Consider the following 22,968-nt stretch of genomic DNA (forward strand, 5'->3'; position numbering starts at 1 on the left):
TTAGTTACTATCATAAGATTTTATGACGTTAGAAAAAGGTTTTAACTTTCATAGGTTGTCGGAGCAAGCCATTTTAAGATAGCAAAAAGACGTGAACATGTTCTCTCTACAAAGGAGGAGGGCAGAGCTGAGGTTCTCTCTATGGTGGAGAAAGTTGGACACAAAGTTATCTCTTCAAGGGAAGAAGGTAGAGGAGGTTGGATGCAAGATTATCTCCCAAGGGAGGAAGGCGGAGCCAAGGTTCTCTCAGTTTCTTTCCATAAGTGATGAGGACGGAGCCGAGGTTTCTCCATGGTGATCATACATTATTATGATGATACATCATTGATTAGTATATTATGTAATATGTTTTTTATTCAAAATGTTTTTTGAGCCAATAATTTTAGTAATTAAAAAGCTATGCAGAAGTGAAAGTAAAATAGTTGGTTTAATGTGTTCATATAGATATTTTCTAGGTGGTGATAAAGAATATATTTGTAACATAAAGTATATTTTGATGTAAAAAAATACACTTTTAACAGTAACATACATAAAAGATTTGTAAATGGATATAAATCAGTGTATTATAACAAAAATAAAATTTATAAATACGTACAACAAATTTTAATATATTTTTGTTAAATTTAATTTAATTTATAAAATTTTAAACCCGCACATCGGGCGGGTCCTCATCTAGTTTTATATGTTAGGTGGTGATTTGAAGTTTAGAGTTGGCTAATGTTTTAACTAATATAAAATTATATTGGTATTCTATTTATTATTTTTATATTTCATTACTGTAACTACTGAATTTTTTTTGTTATAAAAGATATATTTTTCTTGATATTTAATTAATTTTTGACAAATAAAAATGAAAATAAGTATTAATATGTTTATCGATTATCTATACCAAAATATGTTTTTTTTAACGACTTTTTTATTACGAAAGCTAGTAAATATTACATTTTAGTTCTTGCAATAGAAAGTTAGTAATATTACATTTATAAAATGATAGCAAGTATTATGTGGTATATTTGCTTTTGATAACAGATCCGCTGGCTGATTGTTGTTTCTTGATGTCCATTTGAAATCGACTTCATCAAATCGGGTCTTCCACTAGTTAACTTCCTTTATCCAATTATAGCTTTCCAAAGTTGAGGGTCTTACCATTAAGAATCTCAGAAATTTGCTTGCAGTCACCTTCAAAAATAACCTTTCTGAATCCTTTACTTCAACTGTGTTGCATCACAATGAGAAGTGCTTGTAGCTCACTTTCTAATGGGGATGCAGTCGAAATTCCTACAGCTTGGCCCGCTCCAATAAATCCACCCATCTCATTTTCCATAATCCAACCTGCCTTTGACTGTCTAGTATCAGTATTGAAGTAGCCATCATAATTGCACTTGATCCATCCATCAGGAGGTTGTTCCTAGCTTGTGAATGTAGATCCATTTCCATTGGCCATGAGTACTGATTCCGTTGTTTAGACTCTGGATGTATTGTTGTGCTTGTAACCAGTCGTTAGTATATGTTCTGGCCTTTTGTAACACTGAATGCCATGAAAATTTACATTGTTGGAAAAGTAGATAATTCCTACTTGTCCATAATCTCTAGAGGATACGAAGATCAACCTGATGTAGCTGTTGATTGCTTTGTGAAATGGTATAGTCTGGATGTACTCTTAACCTGAGAGTATAGTCTCCATTTTATCTTCTAGGTTAGCAGTTGTAGCCAACATGATATTCAATAGTAATCCAGATGCCCTCCACACCAATTGGGTATAAGGACAATCAAATAGTATGTGTTGTGTAGATTCCTCAGCTTGACAACATCTACGACGCTGATCCACAGGTCTGACCACCACCAGGTAATCCAATTATTAAGTCCAAAGTCTAGAAACAACACACAGCTCCAAAAATCAAACATTTCTTTTGGAAACTTCTGTCGGGATCACTTGCCAGTGGAGAGAATCTTCTGATAAGACATATTAGTTTGGCACCATTTACTATCTAGTTTGGCCATTATTGCATAGCTTTAGGACTGTTTGTGCATTAGAGTAGAGTTGCATTGCATTTGCATAGTTTCTTGCATAAACATGTGATTTTGGAGAAGGAATGCTGAAGAGGATTGAAGCTATCAAGAGAAGAAAACAAGGGAGCTAGAGCTGAAGAATCAAGGTCCAGAATTCCACTCGACCGCCCACTCGAGCAGACACTCGACCGTGTGCGGAGAAGGATTAGCAGAGTATTAGAAGATCATTGTCTAGAGATAGCTCATGTTTGATTGAGATTTGTTGACCAGTTTAGGTAACCATAATCCAAGTCCAGCCCATGAATCCATCCTTAGGACCTTCTTTGTCTATTGATTTCTCTGTTTAAATCCTGTTATTCGCTTGCTGTTTGATTTGCTTTTGTTTTGCTTGGTTGGTTCTGTTTCTCGTATTTGTTCACTCGACCAGCGATCGAGTGCTTGCTCGAGCTTGTTCCAGAGTTTCCTGTTTATGTCATGCAACCTTCTTATTTCATCATTCCTCTTTCATTACTGTTGCATTCATTTCATTTCCTGTTGCATTCATTTAGTTTCTGTCTGATCCTGTTTCTTTACTTGTCTTGCATTAGTTTAGTACTTGTTCTTGTTAGTTTCATAACTCTCTAATTTACATGTTTTTAGCATCCTTTTTTGTCCATATTTTGCATTGTTTATACCCTTACTTTAGCATTTTTAGGTCATTAACTGTAGGAATTCGCATTTCGGCCATTTAGGGTGTTGCATTCTTGCATTTGCATAGTTTGGATGAAACAGGTGCTTAAGAGCCTAAAATGGGGGAAAACAAGGACAAATCCGAACATGTACCCGAAAGAGTCATCGAGCTTGAAGAACAGTCCGAACCCCAACACGATCGAGGAGGATCCAAGAGCAAGAAGAACAACCCGAAGATCTACCCGCGGAGTAACCCGACCTCATCCTCGTGCACCCCATCGAGTAGACCCTCGGGCAGGACTAGGAAGCTAGGTCAAAGGGGTTTCCATATATAACCCCCCCCCATCTTTTTCCTCGCAAACGAGTACGCCGCAGACCCTCAACCCAGAGAGCTAGACAGAAATTCCAAAAAGGGTAAATACTAGGTTTTACAGAGTTTTCTAAAAGGGGGATCTCCTTTGTGGCTGCAGGGTACAAGTCTTTATATAGGAGACAGGGGAAGTCCTAAAAAGGCTAAAAGACAAAATATAAGGGCGGCTCGGTCAACTCAACCATGTGCTCGGTCGAGCCTGGTCGAGTGGCCTCTTCTTCTGCTTCTTCCATCCGGTCGAGTCCTTCTCCGCACACGGTCGAGTGTCTGGTCAAGTGGGCGGTCGAGTGGACTTCCGGACCTTGATTCTTCAGCTCTAGCTCCCTTGTTTTCTTCTCTTGATAGCTTCAATCCTCTTCAGCATTCATTCCATGCTCCTTAGGCTCCAAAATCACCTGTTTATGCAAGAAACTATGCAAATGCAATGCAACTCTACTCTAATGCACAAACAGTCCTAAAGCTATGCAATAATGACCAAACTAGATAGTAAATGATGCCAAACTAATATGTCTTATCCGAAGATTCTTTCCACTGGCAAGTGATCCCGACAGAAGTTTCCAAAAGAATTGTTTGATTTTTGGAACTGTGTGTTGTTTCTAGACTTTGGACTTAATAATTGGATTATCTGGTGGTGGTCGGACCTGTGGATCAGTGTAGAGCTGATATTATCTTCGTTCATCAAAATATATTTGAAAACATTTTTTTTTTATCTTTGTTATTCAAAATAGGAGAAAAATAAAATAAAAAGAACTGACCGATGCTAGGACATTTGTGGAAAGCTAAGGTTTGCGTTGAGATGTGTCTCATTCTTAATTAGTTGATTTCTTCTGTGTGAACCTTCACCCTAGCTAGGTTGGATTGAGAGATTGGTGATCAAGTTCATAATTTGTCGTTGATGACAAAAAGCATCCGGAGTCTGCACTTATTTAGTCAGAACTCAGGGAAATAATCCACCTTGCCATTCTTGCTGGTTATATAATCTGTGTTTAGGATATATATGCAGATAGATTTGAGAGTGAAAAAGTGGCTATTTCATATGGATTGGGGTGAGAATTCCTGCAGAAACAACTCTCCGGATCACAAACAGTCTGATAGTTAATTTGCAGAGATTTTAATTCGTTTACAAAATGTGTATCAAAAGATTTAAGTCGGAAAATGATTGTAATAAGGGATGATAGAGTTCGATTTCCTCACTTAGCAGGTGCTGTTTGTGCTTGCAACGAGTAATGGTGACAAAATGACAACCATATTATCAATCAAGCCTAAAAAGGTGTGTGACATTAGCTTTGTTTACTCTCTATTAGTGTTAGATTCGTGTGCCTTAGGCCATATTTATCGGCAAAACATATGGCTGATCTTGGGCTTTTTTATAATGAGAAAAAATGAACAGTGTAAATAAGATCAGGCCTTCTGATCTTATTTTAGATCAGTTTTTCGGGTGATCTAAGGGCACGTGTCTGAACGAGATTGGTTGGAAATTCTTTTCTCTTCGTATCATTTTCTTTCTCTTCGTTCGGGTTTTCGTGATTTTTTTTCTTGTTCTCTCCGAAGAGGCGAAACGGCGAAACGCCGAGAGATTTCTTCGTCTCCGATTCCGGTGTGTTCCGACCACTTCCGGTGATCTCTTCTTCTCCTCGTCTCCTCGTCTCCTCGTGTCCACCGATCTCGTCCTCTCCACTGTCTCCTCTGTCTCGCCAAGTCAACCGATCTCTTCGTCTCCTCGTCTTCTCTGTCTCCTCTGTCTCATCTGTGTCCTCTGGCTTTATAGACAAGGTAAGCTCCGGCAATAGGTTATAGACAAGGTATACCTAATAGATCGTGAAACTTCGCTACATAAACCTCGGTCAAGTAGGGTTTTAACAAAATCGAGAAATCTCACAGAGGAAAGCGAAGTATTGAGTATTGAGTATTGAGGTACTTTTCACTCTTCAAGCTCATTTCTTTCTCATAAACCCTAGTTTGTTCTCAGCTTTAGCTCTTGTATAAGGTTATCTCTTCTCTGATTTTGAATGATCTCTGTCATTTTCATCGATTTTTAGTTCCGATCTTTGCTACTGATAACATATCTGCTTTATGTACTGATTCTGAATTCACGTTTTGGTTCCTTGTAAAGTTTGATTAGGCAAAACGAAGAGTTCCGTATTTAAAAAGCCTTTGATTTAGTAAGTATGAAACTTGACTATGTATATGAGTAGAAAAAGAGGAAATGATATGATCCTTACTTTTTAATTTGAGTTTCCGGTGACTAAAGTATTTGTCTTTTTCCATCTTAGTTATCTAAAAGAGATGACTTTTTTGAGTAAATTCGGGAACATATTGAAGCAGACAACGAGCAAGCAACTCAATGGTCAGGTTTCTCTATCAAGCCCTTCGCTTTTTCAGGCTATAAGGTGTATGTCATCTTCTAAGCTCTTCATTGGAGGTGAGTCTAGTCTAGCTTTAGAAACTGTGTGGAAAATGAAGAATTGGTTACTTACTTTTTGTTATTTCGTTACCAAGTTTGTGAATTTTGTTTTCTTTTCTGTTGTAAGGTATGGCTTATAGCATGGATAAGGATAGCTTAAGAGAAGCTTTCACTAAATATGGTGAAGTCGTTGAAAGTAAATAACTGATCTGTTTACTGTTCTTGTGAATGTTATTGCAGTGTGTTAGTGAACAAATTAGACACTTGTTTGTTTCGTTAGTTGCCTTATGCTAACTCAGCCTCTGTGTAATTACAATGCTGGAGGCTATGGCGGCAGTGGTGCTGGTGGCTATGGAGGCGATGCTACTGGTCACGGAGCTGCTGGTGGTTATGGTGCAAGCAGTGGATATGGATCTAGCGGCAACACTTACGGTGAGGTTCCAAGTGCAACTGCAGGGGCTGTTGGTGACTATAATGGAAGTAGTGGTTATGGTAGTGCCAATACTTACGGTAGCAACAATGGTGGGTTCGCTGGAGATAGCCAGTTTGGAGGAAACCCTGTTGCCAACAGCTCGCAGTTTGGTGGTGACAATACTCAATTTGCTGCCGGTAGCCAATTTGGCGGTGAAGATCAATTTGGAAGCATGGAGAAAAGTGAAATTAAGATGGAGAATGGACCAGTGGAAGGAGATTTCGAAGATGACACTGATGTTGCCAAAAGAGCTTGAAGCAAGTAGCAAAAGATGTTTTCAAGACTTGGTGTTTTCATATTAATTTTTATGATTAGTAATAGTTATCTGAATTTTCCTGAGGAAAACACTTTATCTAGTAACAATCTGCTATTTCAATCTTGAAAATAAGTTGTAGTTTGAGATTGTTTCTGAAGGTATCTATTGAATTTTAAACAAAAATGTGAGCTTTGTTTCATTAATCTATGTATTAATCTATGTATATTTGGAATATTTGGAATAAATTTGGTCATTAATCTATGTATTAATTAAATAAAATGTTTGTCTTGTTTAATTAATTAAGTAATATGTTTGTTTTTTTTTTAATTTCAGTAAAAGTTTCATAAGTTTGCAATTAAAATGTTATTTTATAAATTTTTATAATTGTAATATGTTTAAGAATATTAATAAACATTATATTATTAAATAGTTTTAAACATTCTTACATTATTTATTAAACATTAATCTATGTATTTATTAAACATTTTAAAATTTCTATAAGAATATTATATTATTAAATCTTAAGATCTTATACATGTTCTCACAATAACTTACTTCTTAACAAAAGTTCTTAACTACTGATCTTACATTATTTTTACAATATTTCTCCCCTAAGAACACCCTTACCTGATCCCCCTATAAACATGCCCTTACGCTAATTGATAGTTTATTCGCATGTTTTACTCTATCGTGTTTTGTTTCCGCAATGATTCATTTATTGAGGATGCAGATGAGCTAAATGAATCTTCTACAACATCAGACTTAAAAGAGCTTGGTCAATACGGATCTCTTATATCTGTCCATGGCAAAAGCGCATATATGCCCTAATCGGACTCTTGATTCAAACATTTAGGCTTTCAGAGGAAGAAGAAGACATCAGTACTGTTTTATATCTATATCTTTATATGTGTTAAGTGTAAGTTTCGATATAAGAAAATGTTGAAAAAATTGTATATTAAGTGTGTTCTTATATCAAGACATTAAAAGCAACAAAGACAACAAGAATTATGTCTCTGGCTTTGGAAAACATAAATGAATGAAATGCCTGTGAGAGATTTGGTTTCTTGGAACGCTATGATCTCTTGCTTTTCTCATGCGGGTTTACATCATCATGCGTTTGGTATGTACAAGAGAATGGTAAATGAAGGTGTGTGCCTCGACGCTTACTCGTTAGTTGCTTTGTTATCTTCCTGTGCTCACGTTAGTGCTTTGAATATGGGAGTTATGTTACACAGGATCGCCTGTGACATTCGATGTGAGAGTAGTGTCTTTGTGAGTAATGCTCTTATCGATATGTATGCAAAATGTGGTAGCCTTGAAAATGCTGTTGGTGTTTTTAATGGTATGCACAAGAGAGATGTGTTGACCTGGAACTCAATGATTATTGGGTATGGAGTTCATGGTGAAAGCGAGAGCAGTAGCTCAAGATAAAACAGAGTAAAAGACGGCTCAATAATATTTCTTCATTGATGATATCTTCTGAATACATACTCTGTCATTATATATAAGAAGACATAGAAGAGACATAATGACCTAATGATTACAAAGGTAGGTAGATGTCTGACAAGTGTCTCTATCAACAGCATAGGATCGGTGAGGTAAGAGCAGCAAACTGGTTTCGTGTTTGGACCATTTGGTGAGCTGTTTTTGGCATTACCTCCGTACACTGCAGAGCACATGGTGAGATAAACTTTTCCTTGTTATCGTTGGAGACTGTTGTGAGAAAGCAAACTGCGGTGGGCTTGATTGCTTCTTCTTCGAGGCCCAACCTTGTTTGCTGGACTGAGTTTTCAGTGAGTCCAGTAGTATCACTCCTTACATCCCCCCCCCGCAAACTTTGTGTGGGTGGAGAGACCACACCAAGTTTGTACCTAAGATCAGTGTAGACTTGGAGCGGCAGGGATTTGGTGAAAACGTCAGCAAGTTGATACTTTGCTGGAATGTGATAAACAACCATAGTTCCTTCTGCAACTTGCTCCCTGACATAATGATAGTGGACCTTAAAATGTTTGGTCTTCTTGTGTAGTGTCGGATTTGCAGAAAGGTAGACAGCAGAGAGATTATCACAATATAACTCCGGGGCATGAGAGAGTGGCATACCAATGTTCTGTAAAAGATCTCTTAACCAATTTACCTCAGCTGCAGTGTCTGACAAGCAGCGATACTCTGCTTCAGTTGAGCTACGAGAGACTGACGTCTGACGTTTTGCAGACCACGAGATGAGGTTGGTCCCTAGAAAAGTGCAGTAGCCTCCTGTGGACGACTGGTAGTTTGACAACCTGCATAGTCACTATCACTATACGCTCTTAAGGTGAAATCCGCATTCCTTGAGAAAGAGATACCATAGTCAATAGTGCCTTTGATATATCGAATGATTCGCTTAAGCAGGTTGAAGTCCGCAACTGTGGGTGCGTGCATACGTTGACAGACCAGATTGACGGCAAATTGTATGTATGGTCTCGTAAGAGTGAGATACTGGAGCTTACCATCAAGACTCCGAAAATGTGTTGGTTGATCAAAGAGATCTTCCTGTCCCTTGACCTTTTGAAGCTCAAGAGGTAACGGTGTGGAGGCAGGAGCATAATCTGCCATGCCAGCTGCCAAAAGCAGTTCCTCTGCATATTTATGTTGATTGAGAAAGAGACCTTCAGTGTGATATTGAGCCTGTAGACCAAGGAAATAGCTCAGACGTCCCAGATCCTTCATACGAAATTCATCATTCATTGACTGAAGTAACTCTTGAATCAGTTTTGGACTGTTCCCAGTAAGAGCCATATCATCAACATAGAGTAATAGGATGATGATATGATTGTCTTTGAGATATACGAAGAGTGATGGATCTTTGAAACTGCATTCAAAGCCAAATTTCAACAGAAAGAAGCTGAACTTATCAAACCATGCTCATGGAGCTTGTTTCAACCCATAAACAACTTTATGAGCTTCCAAACATGCGAGGGATGTGCACTGTCTTTAAATCCTGGAGGTTGTTGCATATACACTGTTTCAGTCAAATCACCATGGAGAAATGCACTCTTGACATCGAGCTGCTTGATTTCCCAGTTGTTGGCTACGGCAGCATGAAGAACAAGGCGTACCGTCGCAGTTTGAACCACAGGGCTGTAAGTTTCAAAGAAGTCACCTTCCTCCTGATCATACCCTTTAGCAACTAGACGCGCCTTTAGTCTGTCCAAACTGCCATCAGACTTGAGTTTGGGTGTGAAAACCCATCTACAGCCTAAAANAAAAAGAGCTGAACTTATCAAACCATGCTCGTGGAGCTTGTTTCAACCCATAAACAGCTTTATTGAGCTTCCAAACATGCGAGGGATGTGCACTGTCTTTAAATCCTGGAGGTTGTTGCATATACATTGTTTCAATCAAATCACCATGGAGAAATGCACTCTTGACATCGAGCTGCTTGATTTCCCAGTTGTTGGCTACGGCAGCATGAAGAACAAGGCGTACCGTCGCAGTTCGAACCACAGGGCTGTAAGTTTCAAAGAAGTCAACACCTTCCTCCTAATCATACCCTTTAGCAACTAGACGCGCCTTTAGTCTGTCCAAACTGCCATCAGACTTGAGTTTGGGTGTGAAAACCCATCTACAGCCTAAAACGTTCATATCTGGCTGATAGGGAACCAAGGAGAATGTGTTAGTGTCTACAAAAGACTCGACTTCACCTCCCATAGCAGCTGTCCAACCAGGATGCTTAAGAGCAGAGGCCACTGTTTTTGGCACTTTTTCAGTGGTGTGTGTCGTGTGGAGAGCATACTTTGGATTTGGCTTGCGAAGTCCATCTTTTCCTCGCGTGACCATGGTGTGATCATTCACAACTGGTGCTGCCAGAGGAGGAAAGTCATTCTCTGCAAATAGTGGAGCGTCTGGTGAATCAGCAGTATTATCATCAGTATCAGTATTAGTATCACTCGAGTCTATCGTAGAGGTTGAGGTTGAGGATTCTCCGAGTGTTGGCAAGATGGGATCTGTAGTCATATCATGCGAGACTGTAACAGGTGGTACAGAAACAGAGTCGTCTGGTAGAGAAGCGGCTGCAGGAGGAGCAGACTGTGTAGATAGGAATCCCTTTTGCCATGCGGACAGTAAAGGCGTAGTTGCAACAGGAAGTAGACCTGAATAATCAGTTGCAAAGGGATAAGCACTTTCATCAAAAAGCACATGTTTGCTTATATAGACCCGACTTGTAGGAGGATAAACACACCGGTAGCCTTTGTATTTATCATTATATCCTAGAAACACATAATTCAGGGACTTAGGATCAAATTTATTTGCTCCATAAGCTCGAAGTGTAGGATAACAAGCACTACCAAATATTCTCAGATAAGAGTAATCAGGTTTGGTAGCAAAAAGAACTTCATGTGCGCTTGCAGAAGCCTGATGAACTGATGTAGGCAGAAGATTGATGATATGATTTGCAGTGAAGAAAGCCTCCACCCAGTAATATTGTGGAACTTTACTCTCAAACATCATGCTTAGACCAAGTTCAGACAAATGCCTATGTTTTCTTTCTGCTAGACCATTTTGTTGTGGCGTGTGTGGACATGAGATGAGTTGTTTAATGCCATTATTTGCAAGATGTGTGACAAATGGCGTACTAATGAATTCACCTCCCCCATCACATTGAAAACTCTTGATTTTCTGATTAAACTGAGTTTCAACTAAACTTTGGAAAAGCATGAAGACTGAATAAAAATCTGATTTATTCTTCAAGGGATAAAACCAAGAGTACCGTGAATAATTGTCAACAAATATCACATAATACCTAAACCCCTGAATCGATGTAACAGGAGCAGGACCCCACAAATCACAATGCAACCACTCAAGAGGCCTACTAGCTACAAAAGCAGAAGAAGAAAACAGTAGTTGAGCACTCTTGCCAAGCTTGCACGACTCACAAAACTTGTTGGTGCGTTTATTGACTGATATTGCTGCGGAAGAAGAGAGGTGTTGAAGAATCTCTGCACTAGGATGCCCCAACCTTTTGTGCCAGACATCATCACTTGCCGTAAGTTGTCTTGTAGAATAATGAGACTGAAATGCAGGATTTCTCAACACATAATGATCCCTATTCCTGTTTCCGGTTGTGAGGAGCTGCTTGGTATGCTTGTCCTTTACACGCACACTATCAGAGTCAAACTTAATGGAACAAGGATAGTCCGTACATAGCTTAGAGACTGAAAGTAGAGATTTTGTCACATTAGGACAGACAAGAACATCATTCAGAGGCAGAAATTTACCTGACAGAGTCTGCAGAGGCACAGTTCCGATGTGAGTAATTGGTAAGAACTCGCCATTGCCAACCATAACAGAGTCATTACCATGATAAGCCTGAGAATGTTGCAGATTCGCTGTGGAGTTGGTTATGTGAGCTGTAGACTCGCTGTCAGGTAGCCATTCAGTTCCATTGTTGTGACAGTCGTTCTCTGAGACATGCATAGCAGCTAGAGCAGTAGTCTGTTGTTGAACATACTCCTCATTAAACCGATTGTAACAATCATAGGCACTGTGACCATATTTGTTGCAGATTTGACAAGTCGGTTTAGCAGATCCTGCTGTTTTATTCTGATTATCTTGTCCTTGTGTACCATGACCATGTTGTTGAAAGCCACGGCCACGAGTAGAGTAATTACCGCGACCTCTGTAACCACCACCGGACCGACCACCTCTGTTGCCCGAACCTCCTCTATCAAAGTAACTTTTCTCAGCCTGAAAAGCTAGGTGTGGAGTGACAGCTGAAGCAGAGGAATAGGTCTTGAGCTTGTCGTCAAAGGCGATGACTTTGAACTCCACATCCTCATAACAGGGTCCAGGAACAGAGTCCATGGAGTGTTCTATCATAGTAGTAACAGATTCATAATCTTTTCCCAAACCAGACAATAGACCATGAATTTTCTCCAAATCAGTCATAGGAAAGCCAATAGAGTCTAGCTGATCAAAGATTAACTTAAGCTCACCCAGATACTCCTCCATTGTTCTACCTAACTTAACACAAGCACGCAAGCGGTTCTGCAGTTCAAACTTCCTAGTGGTAGAGACTCGATTAAATTTCTTAGCAAGAGCCATCCATACCTCGTGAGCTGAGTGCATACCATAGACGACTCGGAGAGCTGGTTCGGACAAGGAACCAAAGATCCAAGCCATGACAAGCTGGTCATTTCGAACCCACTTTGCAAAGTCAGGGTTCGGTTCTTCAGAAGGACCTTCAGTGGTGTTGACAGAACGAGTTGCTGAGGGTCGAGTAATGGAGCCATTGACATAGCCAAGAAGCATCTGAGGAGAGAGAAAAGACTCAAATTGAGTTTTCCATAGAAGGTAGTTTGACTCTGTAAGTTTGAGAGTCACCACTTGGGAAATAGACAGAGCGGAAGAGAAAGAGTCATCATGAGCCATAGGTCGTACTACTGATGCTCTGATACCATGAAAGCGAGAGCAGTAGCTCAAGATAAAACAGAGTAAAAGACGGCTCAATAATATTTCTTCATTGATGATATCTTCTGAATACATACTCTGTCTTTATATATAAGAAGACATAGAAGAGACATAATGACCTAATGATTACAAAGGTAGGTAGATGCCTGACAAGTGTCTCTATCAACAGCATAGGATCGGTGAGGTAAGAGCAGCAAACTGGTTTCGTGTTTGGACCATTTGGTGAGCTGTTTTTGGCATTACCTCCGTACACTGCAGAGCACATGGTGAGATAAACTTTTCCTTGTTACTGTTGGAGACTGTTGTGAGAAAGCAAACTGCGGTGGGCTTGATTGCTTCTTCTTCGAGGCCCAACCTTGTTTGCTGGACTGAGTTTTCAGTGAGTCCAGTAGTATCACTCCTTACACATGGGTATGGCGTAGAGGCTATATCTTTTTTCAGAAAGATGGTTGCTTCTGGGGTTAGACCCAATGGCATTACATTCCTTGGGTTGTTGCTAGGTTGTAGTCATCAAGGTCTAGTTAACGAAGGAGTTGAGTATTTTGAAATTATGAGTTCACAGTTCCATGTGGTCCCGAACATTAAACACTATGGATGCATGGTGGATCTCTATGGACGAGCAGGTCAGCTAGCAAAGGCCCTCGAACTGATACACGCGTCTTCCTGCCATGAAGATCCTGTATTATGGAGAGCCCTGCTTGGCTCTTGCAAAATCCATGGTAATGTGGAATTAGGAGAAGTGGCCATGAAGAAATTGGTGCTGCTCAAGGCTTTCAATGCAGATGATTATGTGCTTATGACTTCGATATACTCTGCAGCGAATGATGCGCAAGGTTTTGCTAGTATGAGAAAACTAATGAGAAGCCATGATTTACGGACGGTTCCAGGCTGGAGCTGGATTGAGATTGGTGATCAAGTTCACAAATTTGTCGTTGATGACAAAACGCATCCGGAGTCTGCACATATATACTCAGAACTCAGAGAAGTAATCCACTGTGCCGTTCTAGCTGGTTACAAGCCAGAGGACTCGAACAGAACTGCTCCTACTCTCTCTGATCGGTGTTTAGGATCTGCAGATACATTTCACAGTGAAAAATTGGCTATTGCATATGGATTGATGAGAACTCCTGCATGAACAACTCTCCGGATCACAAAGAATCTGAGAGTTTGCAGAGATTGCCATTCTTTTACAAAATGTGTATCAAAAGCTTTAGGTCGGAAAATTATTGTAAGGGATAGAGTTCGATTTCATCACTTTGCAGGTGCTGTTTGTTCTTGCAACGAGTACTGGTGACAATCAACAATATTCTCATTCAGCCTAAAAATGTTTGACATTAGCTTGTTTTTACTCTATCAGTGTTAGATTCGTGTGCCTTATGCTAATTGATAGTTATTCACATGTTTTACTCTCTTGGTGGTTTGTTAAATAAGTTTGCTGATAATATGAGGATTCTGCAATTTGTTCTATTTTCTGATTCAATGTCAGTATGAACTCCGTTTCTTTTACAGAATTATCACCACAAGATTCCTTAAATGGAATAGGGAGAGAGACAGGAGATGAGACAATCATTGCCACAGGTATCATCACATTGCTAATACATTTTCACTTGTGTTATCTTGTAGTGAGGGAATCCCAACTTGTTGTTTTTTGGCTGCTTATGATGTTGAAACTTTCGGGTCTGATAGATTAATGCTATTGTGCATCATGTCTAACTTTCTATTTTGTGAATGTTGTCGGTTTTCCCTATGGTATCTCGAGCCATCAGGGGTTGTGATTAAAATTGTGGAGCAAAGTATATAATGGGAGTCTGACAATGGTTTACCTTGATGTACAGATTGTCATTATGATTTGAGGTCTGTAGCCCTCTAGTTATTTGTTTCTTGATTTTATAAAATTTGACCATTATTTTGTGATTGGCAGAGGCCGTGATTATGTCCTGGAACAAGAATATAACAAAGACACGAAAATCTCTGGGGAGGAACCAAAGAAAAGAAGCATCCAACCTCCAAGAAATTGCAGAAGGTGTGAGACTTGAGAGCATTCTTTGGGATTGCAACACTTGAAGAGAAGAACCGAAGCGAGTACCAGTGATAGAGAGCTTATCAAACCGGGGACTTTGTTGAGGTCACCACGAGTGAGAGCCAACTAAACTGGTTTGCTGACAGTTTGTGAGTGGTTTTGGCTAAAGATAAAGTAACAGAGAGAAAACAGAGCTGCAATACATGTTTTGACGGTGAATTTTTAAAATATGATTTATCTACAAATGTCAATTTCGAAACATTTTAAAGTCTAAAATTTATTCTATACAGTATTTGATTTGAATAAGTTTAAAAAAACATTATATTAACATATCCAAAATATTAGTGATAGATGATTAGTAAAACTACATTGCCCTCGCATAGGAGCGTTGTGATAATCTATACTATGAAAGATGGCCAACTCTCTCCATTTAAATGACACATCAGCAGTAGAGAGAGTGCCACATGTCTATCCTCAATAAAAGCAAACAGACCTAAACTTAAAGAAATATGAAACGTTTTTCTTTTTCTAATTCTTTTTTATATCACAAACAGTTTCAATATTTACATAAGAAAATTAGAGAAGCTTAGAACATGTTCCAAGAAAATAGATGCATACCAAAAGTCAAAAGGACATTAGTAGTGAATCAAAGCACCACTTATTTCTCTTGGCGTAAACCATGAATGTATGAGCATATGGTTTAGGTGTTACAATTTTGTCAATAATTTGAAGAGTTGTAGCAGTGATAGATATATTGGTTAATATTGTAGAGAAATTCATGTAAGTTTGTGTCTAAAGAAATAAATTTATATATATAAATAAGATTGGAGTTTTAGTCACTATCAAATGGAAGATAGTTGAATAAAACTGTATAATGTTGGTTTAGAAAAATACATAGACAAAGAGGAAGATAGTTAAATAAATTCATGACTGTTGGTTTTTATATTCTAATATTTTGAAGTTGTTAAAAAAAAACTAAATGAAATTCTAATTAAAAACCAAATTAGAGTTATATTCAAAAAACTGAAAAGCTAACATAAAAAGAAGATGTTTATCTTAATTATATCTATTAAAGAGTTAGCCAAGCTGCAATTCTTGATAAAATAAAATCTTAGTGTTTCATAGTATTTAATTGAGAAGCTTAAGTATGAATCTAAATAGATAAGCTTTTTTTTTGAATGAATGTAAAATTTATTCAACCAAAAAACTCTTTGTTACAAAATATGCATCTTTAGATCAAGCCATATTTTATTTTGAAGTTTTAGACAAGAATTGTAGAATGATTAATTTCTTAAAACAAAATTGTTCATGCATGTATCCAATAATTCAATTACAAAATGAAAAAACATATGTGAAGTATTAAAACAATCAAGGTCAAATTATATTTTTCAAAATTTCCATAATTAAAAAAAAAAAAAGATAAACTCTACATAAAAAAACAAATTAATAGCAAAATTGTTTAAAAAACGGTAAGCCATAAGCCCGCGCATAGCGCGGGTATTCATCTAGTTAATATAAATAGAGGTTGAAAATGATCATTAGTCATTATGTTGTTACTTGTGCAAAGCGATTAACGATTCGAATTCTCTCAAACGAACCAGCTCCGATGGCGATTCCACCAAAAAACAAGTGCAAAGTAAGATCCTCGCCGGAACGGCAAACCCAACCGCCGGAATGGCAAACGCAACCACCGCCACCAAAACAGAACCGCGACAATCCTTCTTCATCGTCTTCGATCGTTGATAACTTCTCTTCTCCGTCGACGAAACCGTTCATTTTCCCGCCAGGTTATCAGTTTGTACCCACCGACCAAGAACTCATCTTGCATTACCTGGAACCCTTCTTGCAAAACAACAAAAACTCATGGCTCCTCAGTGCTCCCATTCATCACGTGAACATCTACGAGTCAAATCCACAACAGCTTTCAGGTTTGTCTCCGTCGATTCTTTTCCTTAAAATAGTGGTTCTGTATGCAAATGGCTCTGTTCTTTAATCTTTTGATTCGAAATAGAGGAATTCGAGAAGGGTAATGAGAAAGAATGGTTCTTTATATCGGTGAGGACCAAGCAAGGTAGAAGTCTAAAAAGGCAGAAACGTGGTGCCAATGGAGGATACTAACGCAACAGTAGCTGCTAAGAAGATTAATGCTGGGAAAGGCATAGTCGGCTACAAGAAAGTACTAGAGTACTACGTTGGTGAACGACCAAACGGCGTGAAAACGTGTTGGTTAATGCATGAATACTCATCTGAGTCTTCTTCTGTTGATAACGAGAAGGTATGTCTTTGTTTCTTGGGTTACAAGCTATTAAGATTGTGATGTTTGGATTTTTTTTGTTTTGTTTTGGGTTAGTGTGTATAGGTTGATCATGCGTTGTGCAAGATTTATCTGACTCCAAAGGGAGCAAAGAAGAAGAAAGCAGATCAGGAAGAAGAGAATGAGAAGCTAAAGAAAGAAGAAGAGGCGGTTGAACATCTGGATTTGCATCAACCGGACCAATCGCAGCCTCATGATATGGTGTATCAACAGCCACAGTACTGTTTACTTGACATGATCGATGCATGGCTAAAAAATGTGGAGGAACAACAAGGTGTGAGTGTCGATACTCAGCAGCAACAACAAGAGCAATGTACACCGATTCTTCCTCATGATATGGTCTATCAACAGCCACAGTACTGTTTACTTCCAGCAGAGCAACAGAAGCCGCAGACGCAGCCTTCTCCTTATAACTTTCCTGAGTTGATCAGCTTTGAGCAGGAACCAGTGATCCCAGAGGGTTTTGAACATTTCTTCGCTGATTTCATTAAGCCCACATTCACTGAACGGAGATGAGGATTCCAGCAGTTATGGTTTATTTGAAGGCTTCGACACAGAAGGAATGATAAAAGATTGCACTAATTGATCTCAGCCTGCTCATACTTTTGCATTTTGGTCAATATCAGAGATAAGATTTTTCCATGTGTTTTTTAGTTGTTTAATAGCTCTGTTTCCTTTATGGGAAATGTTCTCCAAAACCAGAGACATAATTCTTGTTGCTTTTAATGTCTTGATATAACATCTTGTCACCAGTACTCGTTGCAAAAACAAACAGCAGCTGCATGCAAAAAACTCTATCATCCCTTATTACAGTAATTTGCCGACTAGAAGCTTTTGATACATACACATTTTGGTAAACAATGTCAACCTCTGCAAATTAACTCTCAGATTATTTACAGCAATTCATATGAAATAGCAAATTTTTCACTGTTAAATGTATCTGGATATCATAAACACAGATCTGCAGAGAGACTGAGAGAGTATGAGCTGTTCTGTTCGAGTGCTCTGGATTGTAACCAGCAAGAATGGCAAAGTGGATTAATTACTTATCTGATCGAGTTCTGAGTAAATAAGTAAATAATTACTTATCTGATGCTTTTTGTCATCAACGACAAATTTATGAACTTGATCACCAATCTCTCAGTCCAGCTCCAGCCTGGAACTGTCAACCTAGCTAGCTAGGATGAAGGTTTACACAGAATAAATAACCTTATAATGAGATTTCTCAGCGCAAACCTTAGCTCTTCACCGGTTAGTTTTTTATTTTATTTTTCTCTTATTTTTGAATAACAAAGATAAAAAAAAAAAGTTTTAAAATATATTTTGATGAACGAAGATAATATCAAATCAGTCTCGAAATATATCTAAATCTAATCTATTTCGAATCCAAATACATATTGTATATCTTTTCAAAATTTTGATAAATTCCATATACTGTATATTGTATATGGCCACCGGCTTATTACAATCCATATAAATAAAAGATACATGCATGTATCATAAACCTACGTTGAGCTCTTACAAATCATAGTACGTACTTTGATACTTTGCTATCTGACTTTCTCTAAAGCTACTCGATGATGTCGATGCCTGGAAGAAACAAGCGTAAAGAAAGATCCTTGCCAGAACCGGAACCGGAACCGTCAGAGATTCCTTCTTCCTCAGCTGATGATCATCACTTGTCTTCTTCTCCTTCGACGAGACCTTGCTTTCCACCAGGTGTCAACTATAGACCAAAAGACTTGGAGGTCATCTCGTTACTTGGACGGAAACAAGACTACTTGGGCGGAAACAGAGACTTATTGGCCACCCTCTCTATACATCTCGTGAACATCTACGAGTCCAATCCTGAAGAACTTTCAGGTTTGTCTCCTCATATAGAACAAATTTATTGATTCTTAATTATTTAGGTTTATTTTGTATCAACCTTTATCTCTTCTTTCTCTTTGTGCAATCGCTTACTTGTATTTTGTTATGGAAATATGTAGTGGACTTCAAGAAGGCTAATGATACAGACTGGATCTTTATATCGAAGAGGAACAAGATGGGTAAAGATGGCAAAAGGCAGAAACGTGACGCCAAAGGCGGATACTGGCACGCAACAGTTGCTTGCAAGAAGATTGACGCTGGGCAAGGCCTCGTTGGTTACAAAACCGCACTAGATTACTACGTTGGGAAACGACCTAATGGCAAAAAAACTAGTTGGTTGATGCATGAATACTGGATTGATCAGTGTCCTTCTGCTGATGATGACGTAAAGGTATGTATGCGTTACTTGATTCCCAAGTTATTAAGTTTTTTTTATTTTATTGTGAGTTTTCTTTTGGTTGGTGCGTATACGTAGGACTATTCTATGTGCAAGATCTATCGGAGCACACAAGCAATAAATAAGCAGAAGAAAGCAGAGGAAGAAGAGAAAAAGAAGCAGAAGAAGGTTGTGCAGCAGCAGCCTCCTAGTGTCGAGTATCATCAACCGCATGCCCCTTTGGATTCTTATCAACCGCAGCCTCATCATGATATTGCGTATCAACAACAACATCTGTTTCAGCCAGCCCCGCTGGATTCTTACCAACCGCAGCCTCGTGATTTGGCGTATCAACAACAGCAGCAGCAGCAGTTTTGGCCAGGCCCGCTAGCTTCTTACCGGACGCATCAAAGGCAGTTTTGGGCAGCCCGGCCAGATTCACACCAACTGCAGCCTCATTATGATTCTGCATATCAGCAATTTATAAGAATGCTAGAGGGAGATAAGCAACAACAGCAGCCGAGTCTTGCTCCTGCTCCTTCTCCGCAGGGTCAAGATTCAAGATCCGGGATGGTGATGACCCAAGAAGACGGGTTCTTTAACCCCATCAATGAATTATTAAACTATGAGGAAGGTCATGGTGTCGTAACTGAGCAGAAACAGCAAGAGCAAAGTGCACCGATTCTCCCTCCTCCTCCTCCTCAAGGTCACCAACTGCAGCCTTATTATGATTTTGCTTATGTACAACACCAGTTTCTCATGACAACAACAACGCTAGAAGAAGAAAATNTCTAGAGGGAGATAATGTTGGCGTTCAACAACAGCATCACCACGGGATGGTGATGACCCAAGAAGACGGGTTCTTTAACCCCATCAATGAGTTATTAAACTTTGAGGAAGAACATGGTGTCGTAACTGAGAAGCAACAGCAAGAGCAAAGTGCACCGATTCTCCCTCCTCCTCCTCCTCCTCCTCAAGGTCACCAACTGCAGCCTTATTATGATTTTGCTTATCTACAACACCAGTTTCTCATGACGAAGACAACGCTAGAAGAAGAAAATGTTGGCGTTACTCAACATGAAGAACAAGAGCTGAGTCTCATGCCTCCTCCTCCGCAAGGTTATAAAGATTCAAGATCCAAGTTGGGGATGACAAGCTTGAGCAACGACAACAGCACGGAAGAAGACTTGTTTGATATGTCTGACGAGGACAGATTCTTTGACGTTGATGCATTATTCACTAATGAAGAAGAAGAAGATGGTGTCGATACTCAGCAGCAACAACAAGAGCAAAGTACACCGATTCCTCCCACTCTGGGAGAAGTTCTAAGGTCTTGGCCAGCGCTACAATACTTGCAGTTCGAATAAATTCTGAATTTTTTTTTCTGAGAATGATACATAATTTAATCTAATGATTTAGAAACGATGAATTAAGTTTTATTATTTAAAGTTGAGATCCTTTATTGAAGAGAATTATTGTTACTATCATATTTGAATAAGTTTCTCTCTGAATTTTAATCGTTTGATTAAACATGTAAATTTATGCATGATATTACATGCATGGTTGCCTACCTTTCTCATCGTTTTTGTGGTTTTGTTTCCTGTCACACGAACTCGGCAACCCCAGGTTCATGTCTTCATGTACTATGTATATCTCTTGTTAAAGTTGCTCTTAATGGTTGCCATTGAATCCATTTTTAATGCGGCAGTGGGATTATGATTATTTTGTGAATAGTAGTGTGATCACAAGCATTAAAATGGGTGTGCGGCGTCGCCGTGGGAAAGAGATTCGGAAAAGCTCACTATTGATAATTTCACAGTTTCTTTAATTTTAAGTATATAAATGAGGATGAAGAGGCACAACAATGAAAAGTTGTGAGAAGAGGAAGAAGCGATGCTTCACAAAATAACGTGAATAAAAGGTTGCAATTGAAAAGACACATCCTTTGGTTTTAGATATGTATTTTCCAAAAAAAAATGGTGTGGTTTTAGATATGTATTCGTATTTTCATAAAATTAAGAAAACAATATTATGTAAGATTTACAATTACTAGTAACCATGGCAAGCTTAAAAGTGAAACAAAATCAAACTCAGAAAGAAAAAAAAACAGTTGTGGAGAAGCACAAAGACCACTTATGTCTCATGTATAACAAGTAACGTTTGAATCATTTGAACATGGAAAAGTACTTATTTATTGACCCTTCTGCAGTCTCTACGAATCTCTCCCTCACGTCCGGTGAGAATCCTTACATTTCCCATCTTGATCATAGATCTTGCAAAATTGCTGTAGAACTCACTTTGGCTCTCAGCAAAACGATTCACCAAAGGTACAGTAGGCGCTCCTGTCGAAGAGAACAAGATTTGATCTGATTCTATCACACCGCGGTTGTTTTGAAGGTTCTTGAAATAGTCGTTATCAAATGAATCCGGGTTCGTAGGATCAAGATTCACCCTCGCGGTGAGATCTCCGCCTTGCGGACATTGTCGTTGCAACGTTGGCAAGAACGTCGGTTCAATACTCGGATCTGACTGCCCGTTGTTACCACTAAAATTGTGCAAACGATAGTTTATCACTCGACACTGAACCCTCCCGAAGGTATGAGCACCTACATGTACATTATTACGAATCATATATAGTTATTCTTTAAGATATATTGTTACAAAGTACTACTCAAGTATTTGATCTTTATACATTTCTGAGATGAAAAAATTTTATGACAAAATGAAAAAGATATTAATATCGTAAGACTCGGAAGTACATTACCAGATAAAGCGACGAGATCGGTAGTGTCAAGATTATGTACGGAGAATTTAGAAGTAAGAATCTGGAGAGAATCAGATCCCACTGGAAGTGCAGCCACAGTCCGCATGGATAGCCGTCCGGCCATCTCTCCTTCCTAGCAATACGTCCCATGACGGCCCTCCCGCCTAAAATATGATATAAATATCAAAAAAAGAAACATTATCTATTTTGGTATATTAAAATCTTTTATTATTATTATTATTTTTTTTTTTCTTAACAAACATCACATATAAGTTTGGAGCATTATGTAATCATTGTAATGTACCAGTGCGACAGAGATTTCAGCTGCGATAGCGAGGATATCGGCACAAGAGACAGCACTAGGACAAACATTCTCGAGAGCGGTTTTGATATCATCAATCACTTCAAATCCGCCAAGAGAACCCGCGTTTTGGAAAGCCTCCTTTTCACCCTCTACTCCATCCGCAGGAGCAGCGTCCAGTAGAACTGAACCATCGCACCCCTGTATTCACATTCACACACTATGACTTCAATGTTTTTTGCATATTTGGTTTTCAAAGGGAACCTAATTCAACTAAAATAAACATAACTATGTTTTTTATGACAACGTATCTATATGTTTATACTTTTCTTAGTTTATAATTAGAAAGAAGAACAAAAAAAGCGATTGTTTTAATTTGGGATTTTGAAAGACCGTTACTTTCTGTGTATGAAACCTAGCTTAGTGACAATCATTAGTAGAAAAATCTATATATAATCAAAAAATCAAGAAACTTTAAATTTGACCTTGAAGTCCCCCTTTAAAACGAGTATGAACTATTAAAAATCCATTAAACCTAAAAACAAAAATAAATGCGGCCTAATCAAATATGCAAAGTCATGTCTCAGTTAGCTTAATTAGCTTAATTTATATAAATCTTCACATGTGCTACTTTAGATATTCAACATGAATCATGAGAACAAATGTGGATCAAACGATCGGTTTCATTATTAAACC

The 22,968-nt window shown here is 38.5% G+C and overlaps 2 protein-coding genes and 3 pseudogenes across 9 annotated transcripts; 4 read left to right on the forward strand and 1 right to left on the reverse strand.

The window, feature by feature from the left end:
- LOC104770363 (glycine-rich RNA-binding protein 3, mitochondrial-like) lies at positions 4,514–6,400 on the forward strand. 8 transcript variants are annotated; one of them, XM_010494770.2, is made up of 6 exons: positions 4,515–4,822; positions 4,931–4,963; positions 5,163–5,211; positions 5,323–5,471; positions 5,581–5,649; positions 5,791–6,400. In XM_010494770.2, the coding sequence occupies exons 4-6, from the start codon at positions 5,336–5,338 to the stop codon at positions 6,225–6,227; spliced, it is 642 nt and encodes a 213-aa protein (XP_010493072.1). In that variant the 5' UTR covers positions 4,515–4,822; positions 4,931–4,963; positions 5,163–5,211; positions 5,323–5,335; the 3' UTR covers positions 6,228–6,400. The 8 variants fall into 8 exon arrangements, with proteins under 8 accessions (XP_010493074.1, XP_010493072.1, XP_010493071.1 ...); XM_010494769.2 differs by having other exon boundaries at positions 4,515–4,963; XM_010494771.2 differs by lacking the exon at positions 5,163–5,211.
- LOC104772386 lies at positions 7,214–13,922 on the forward strand (annotated as a pseudogene).
- Positions 16,255–17,548, forward strand: LOC104772387 (annotated as a pseudogene).
- Positions 17,988–20,002, forward strand: LOC104772388 (NAC transcription factor 29-like). The gene is made up of 4 exons (XM_010497010.2): positions 17,988–17,995; positions 18,533–18,825; positions 18,951–19,222; positions 19,307–20,002. The coding sequence occupies exons 1-4, from the start codon at positions 17,988–17,990 to the stop codon at positions 20,000–20,002; spliced, it is 1,269 nt and encodes a 422-aa protein (XP_010495312.2).
- Positions 21,395–22,968, reverse strand: part of LOC104772389 — a 2,842-nt pseudogene continuing 1,268 nt past the window's right edge.

The sequence above is a fragment of the Camelina sativa genome, chromosome 20 (assembly GCF_000633955.1).
Source record: "Camelina sativa cultivar DH55 chromosome 20, Cs, whole genome shotgun sequence".
Lineage (NCBI taxonomy): Eukaryota > Viridiplantae > Streptophyta > Magnoliopsida > Brassicales > Brassicaceae > Camelina > Camelina sativa.

What these genes read in the sequence shown, in the direction of transcription:
- LOC104770363 (XM_010494772.2), top strand. Translation starts at nt 5,336, where the DNA reads ATGACTTTTTTGAGTAAATTCGGGAACATATTGAAGCAGACAACGAGC. An exon ending in TTCTAAGCTCTTCATTGGAG is followed by an intron (nt 5,472 to 5,580) that starts GTGAGTCTAGTC and finishes TTCTGTTGTAAG; the next exon opens with GTATGGCTTATAGCATGGAT. An exon ending in ATATGGTGAAGTCGTTGAAA is followed by an intron (nt 5,650 to 5,790) that starts GTAAATAACTGA and finishes CTATGGCGGCAG; the next exon opens with TGGTGCTGGTGGCTATGGAG.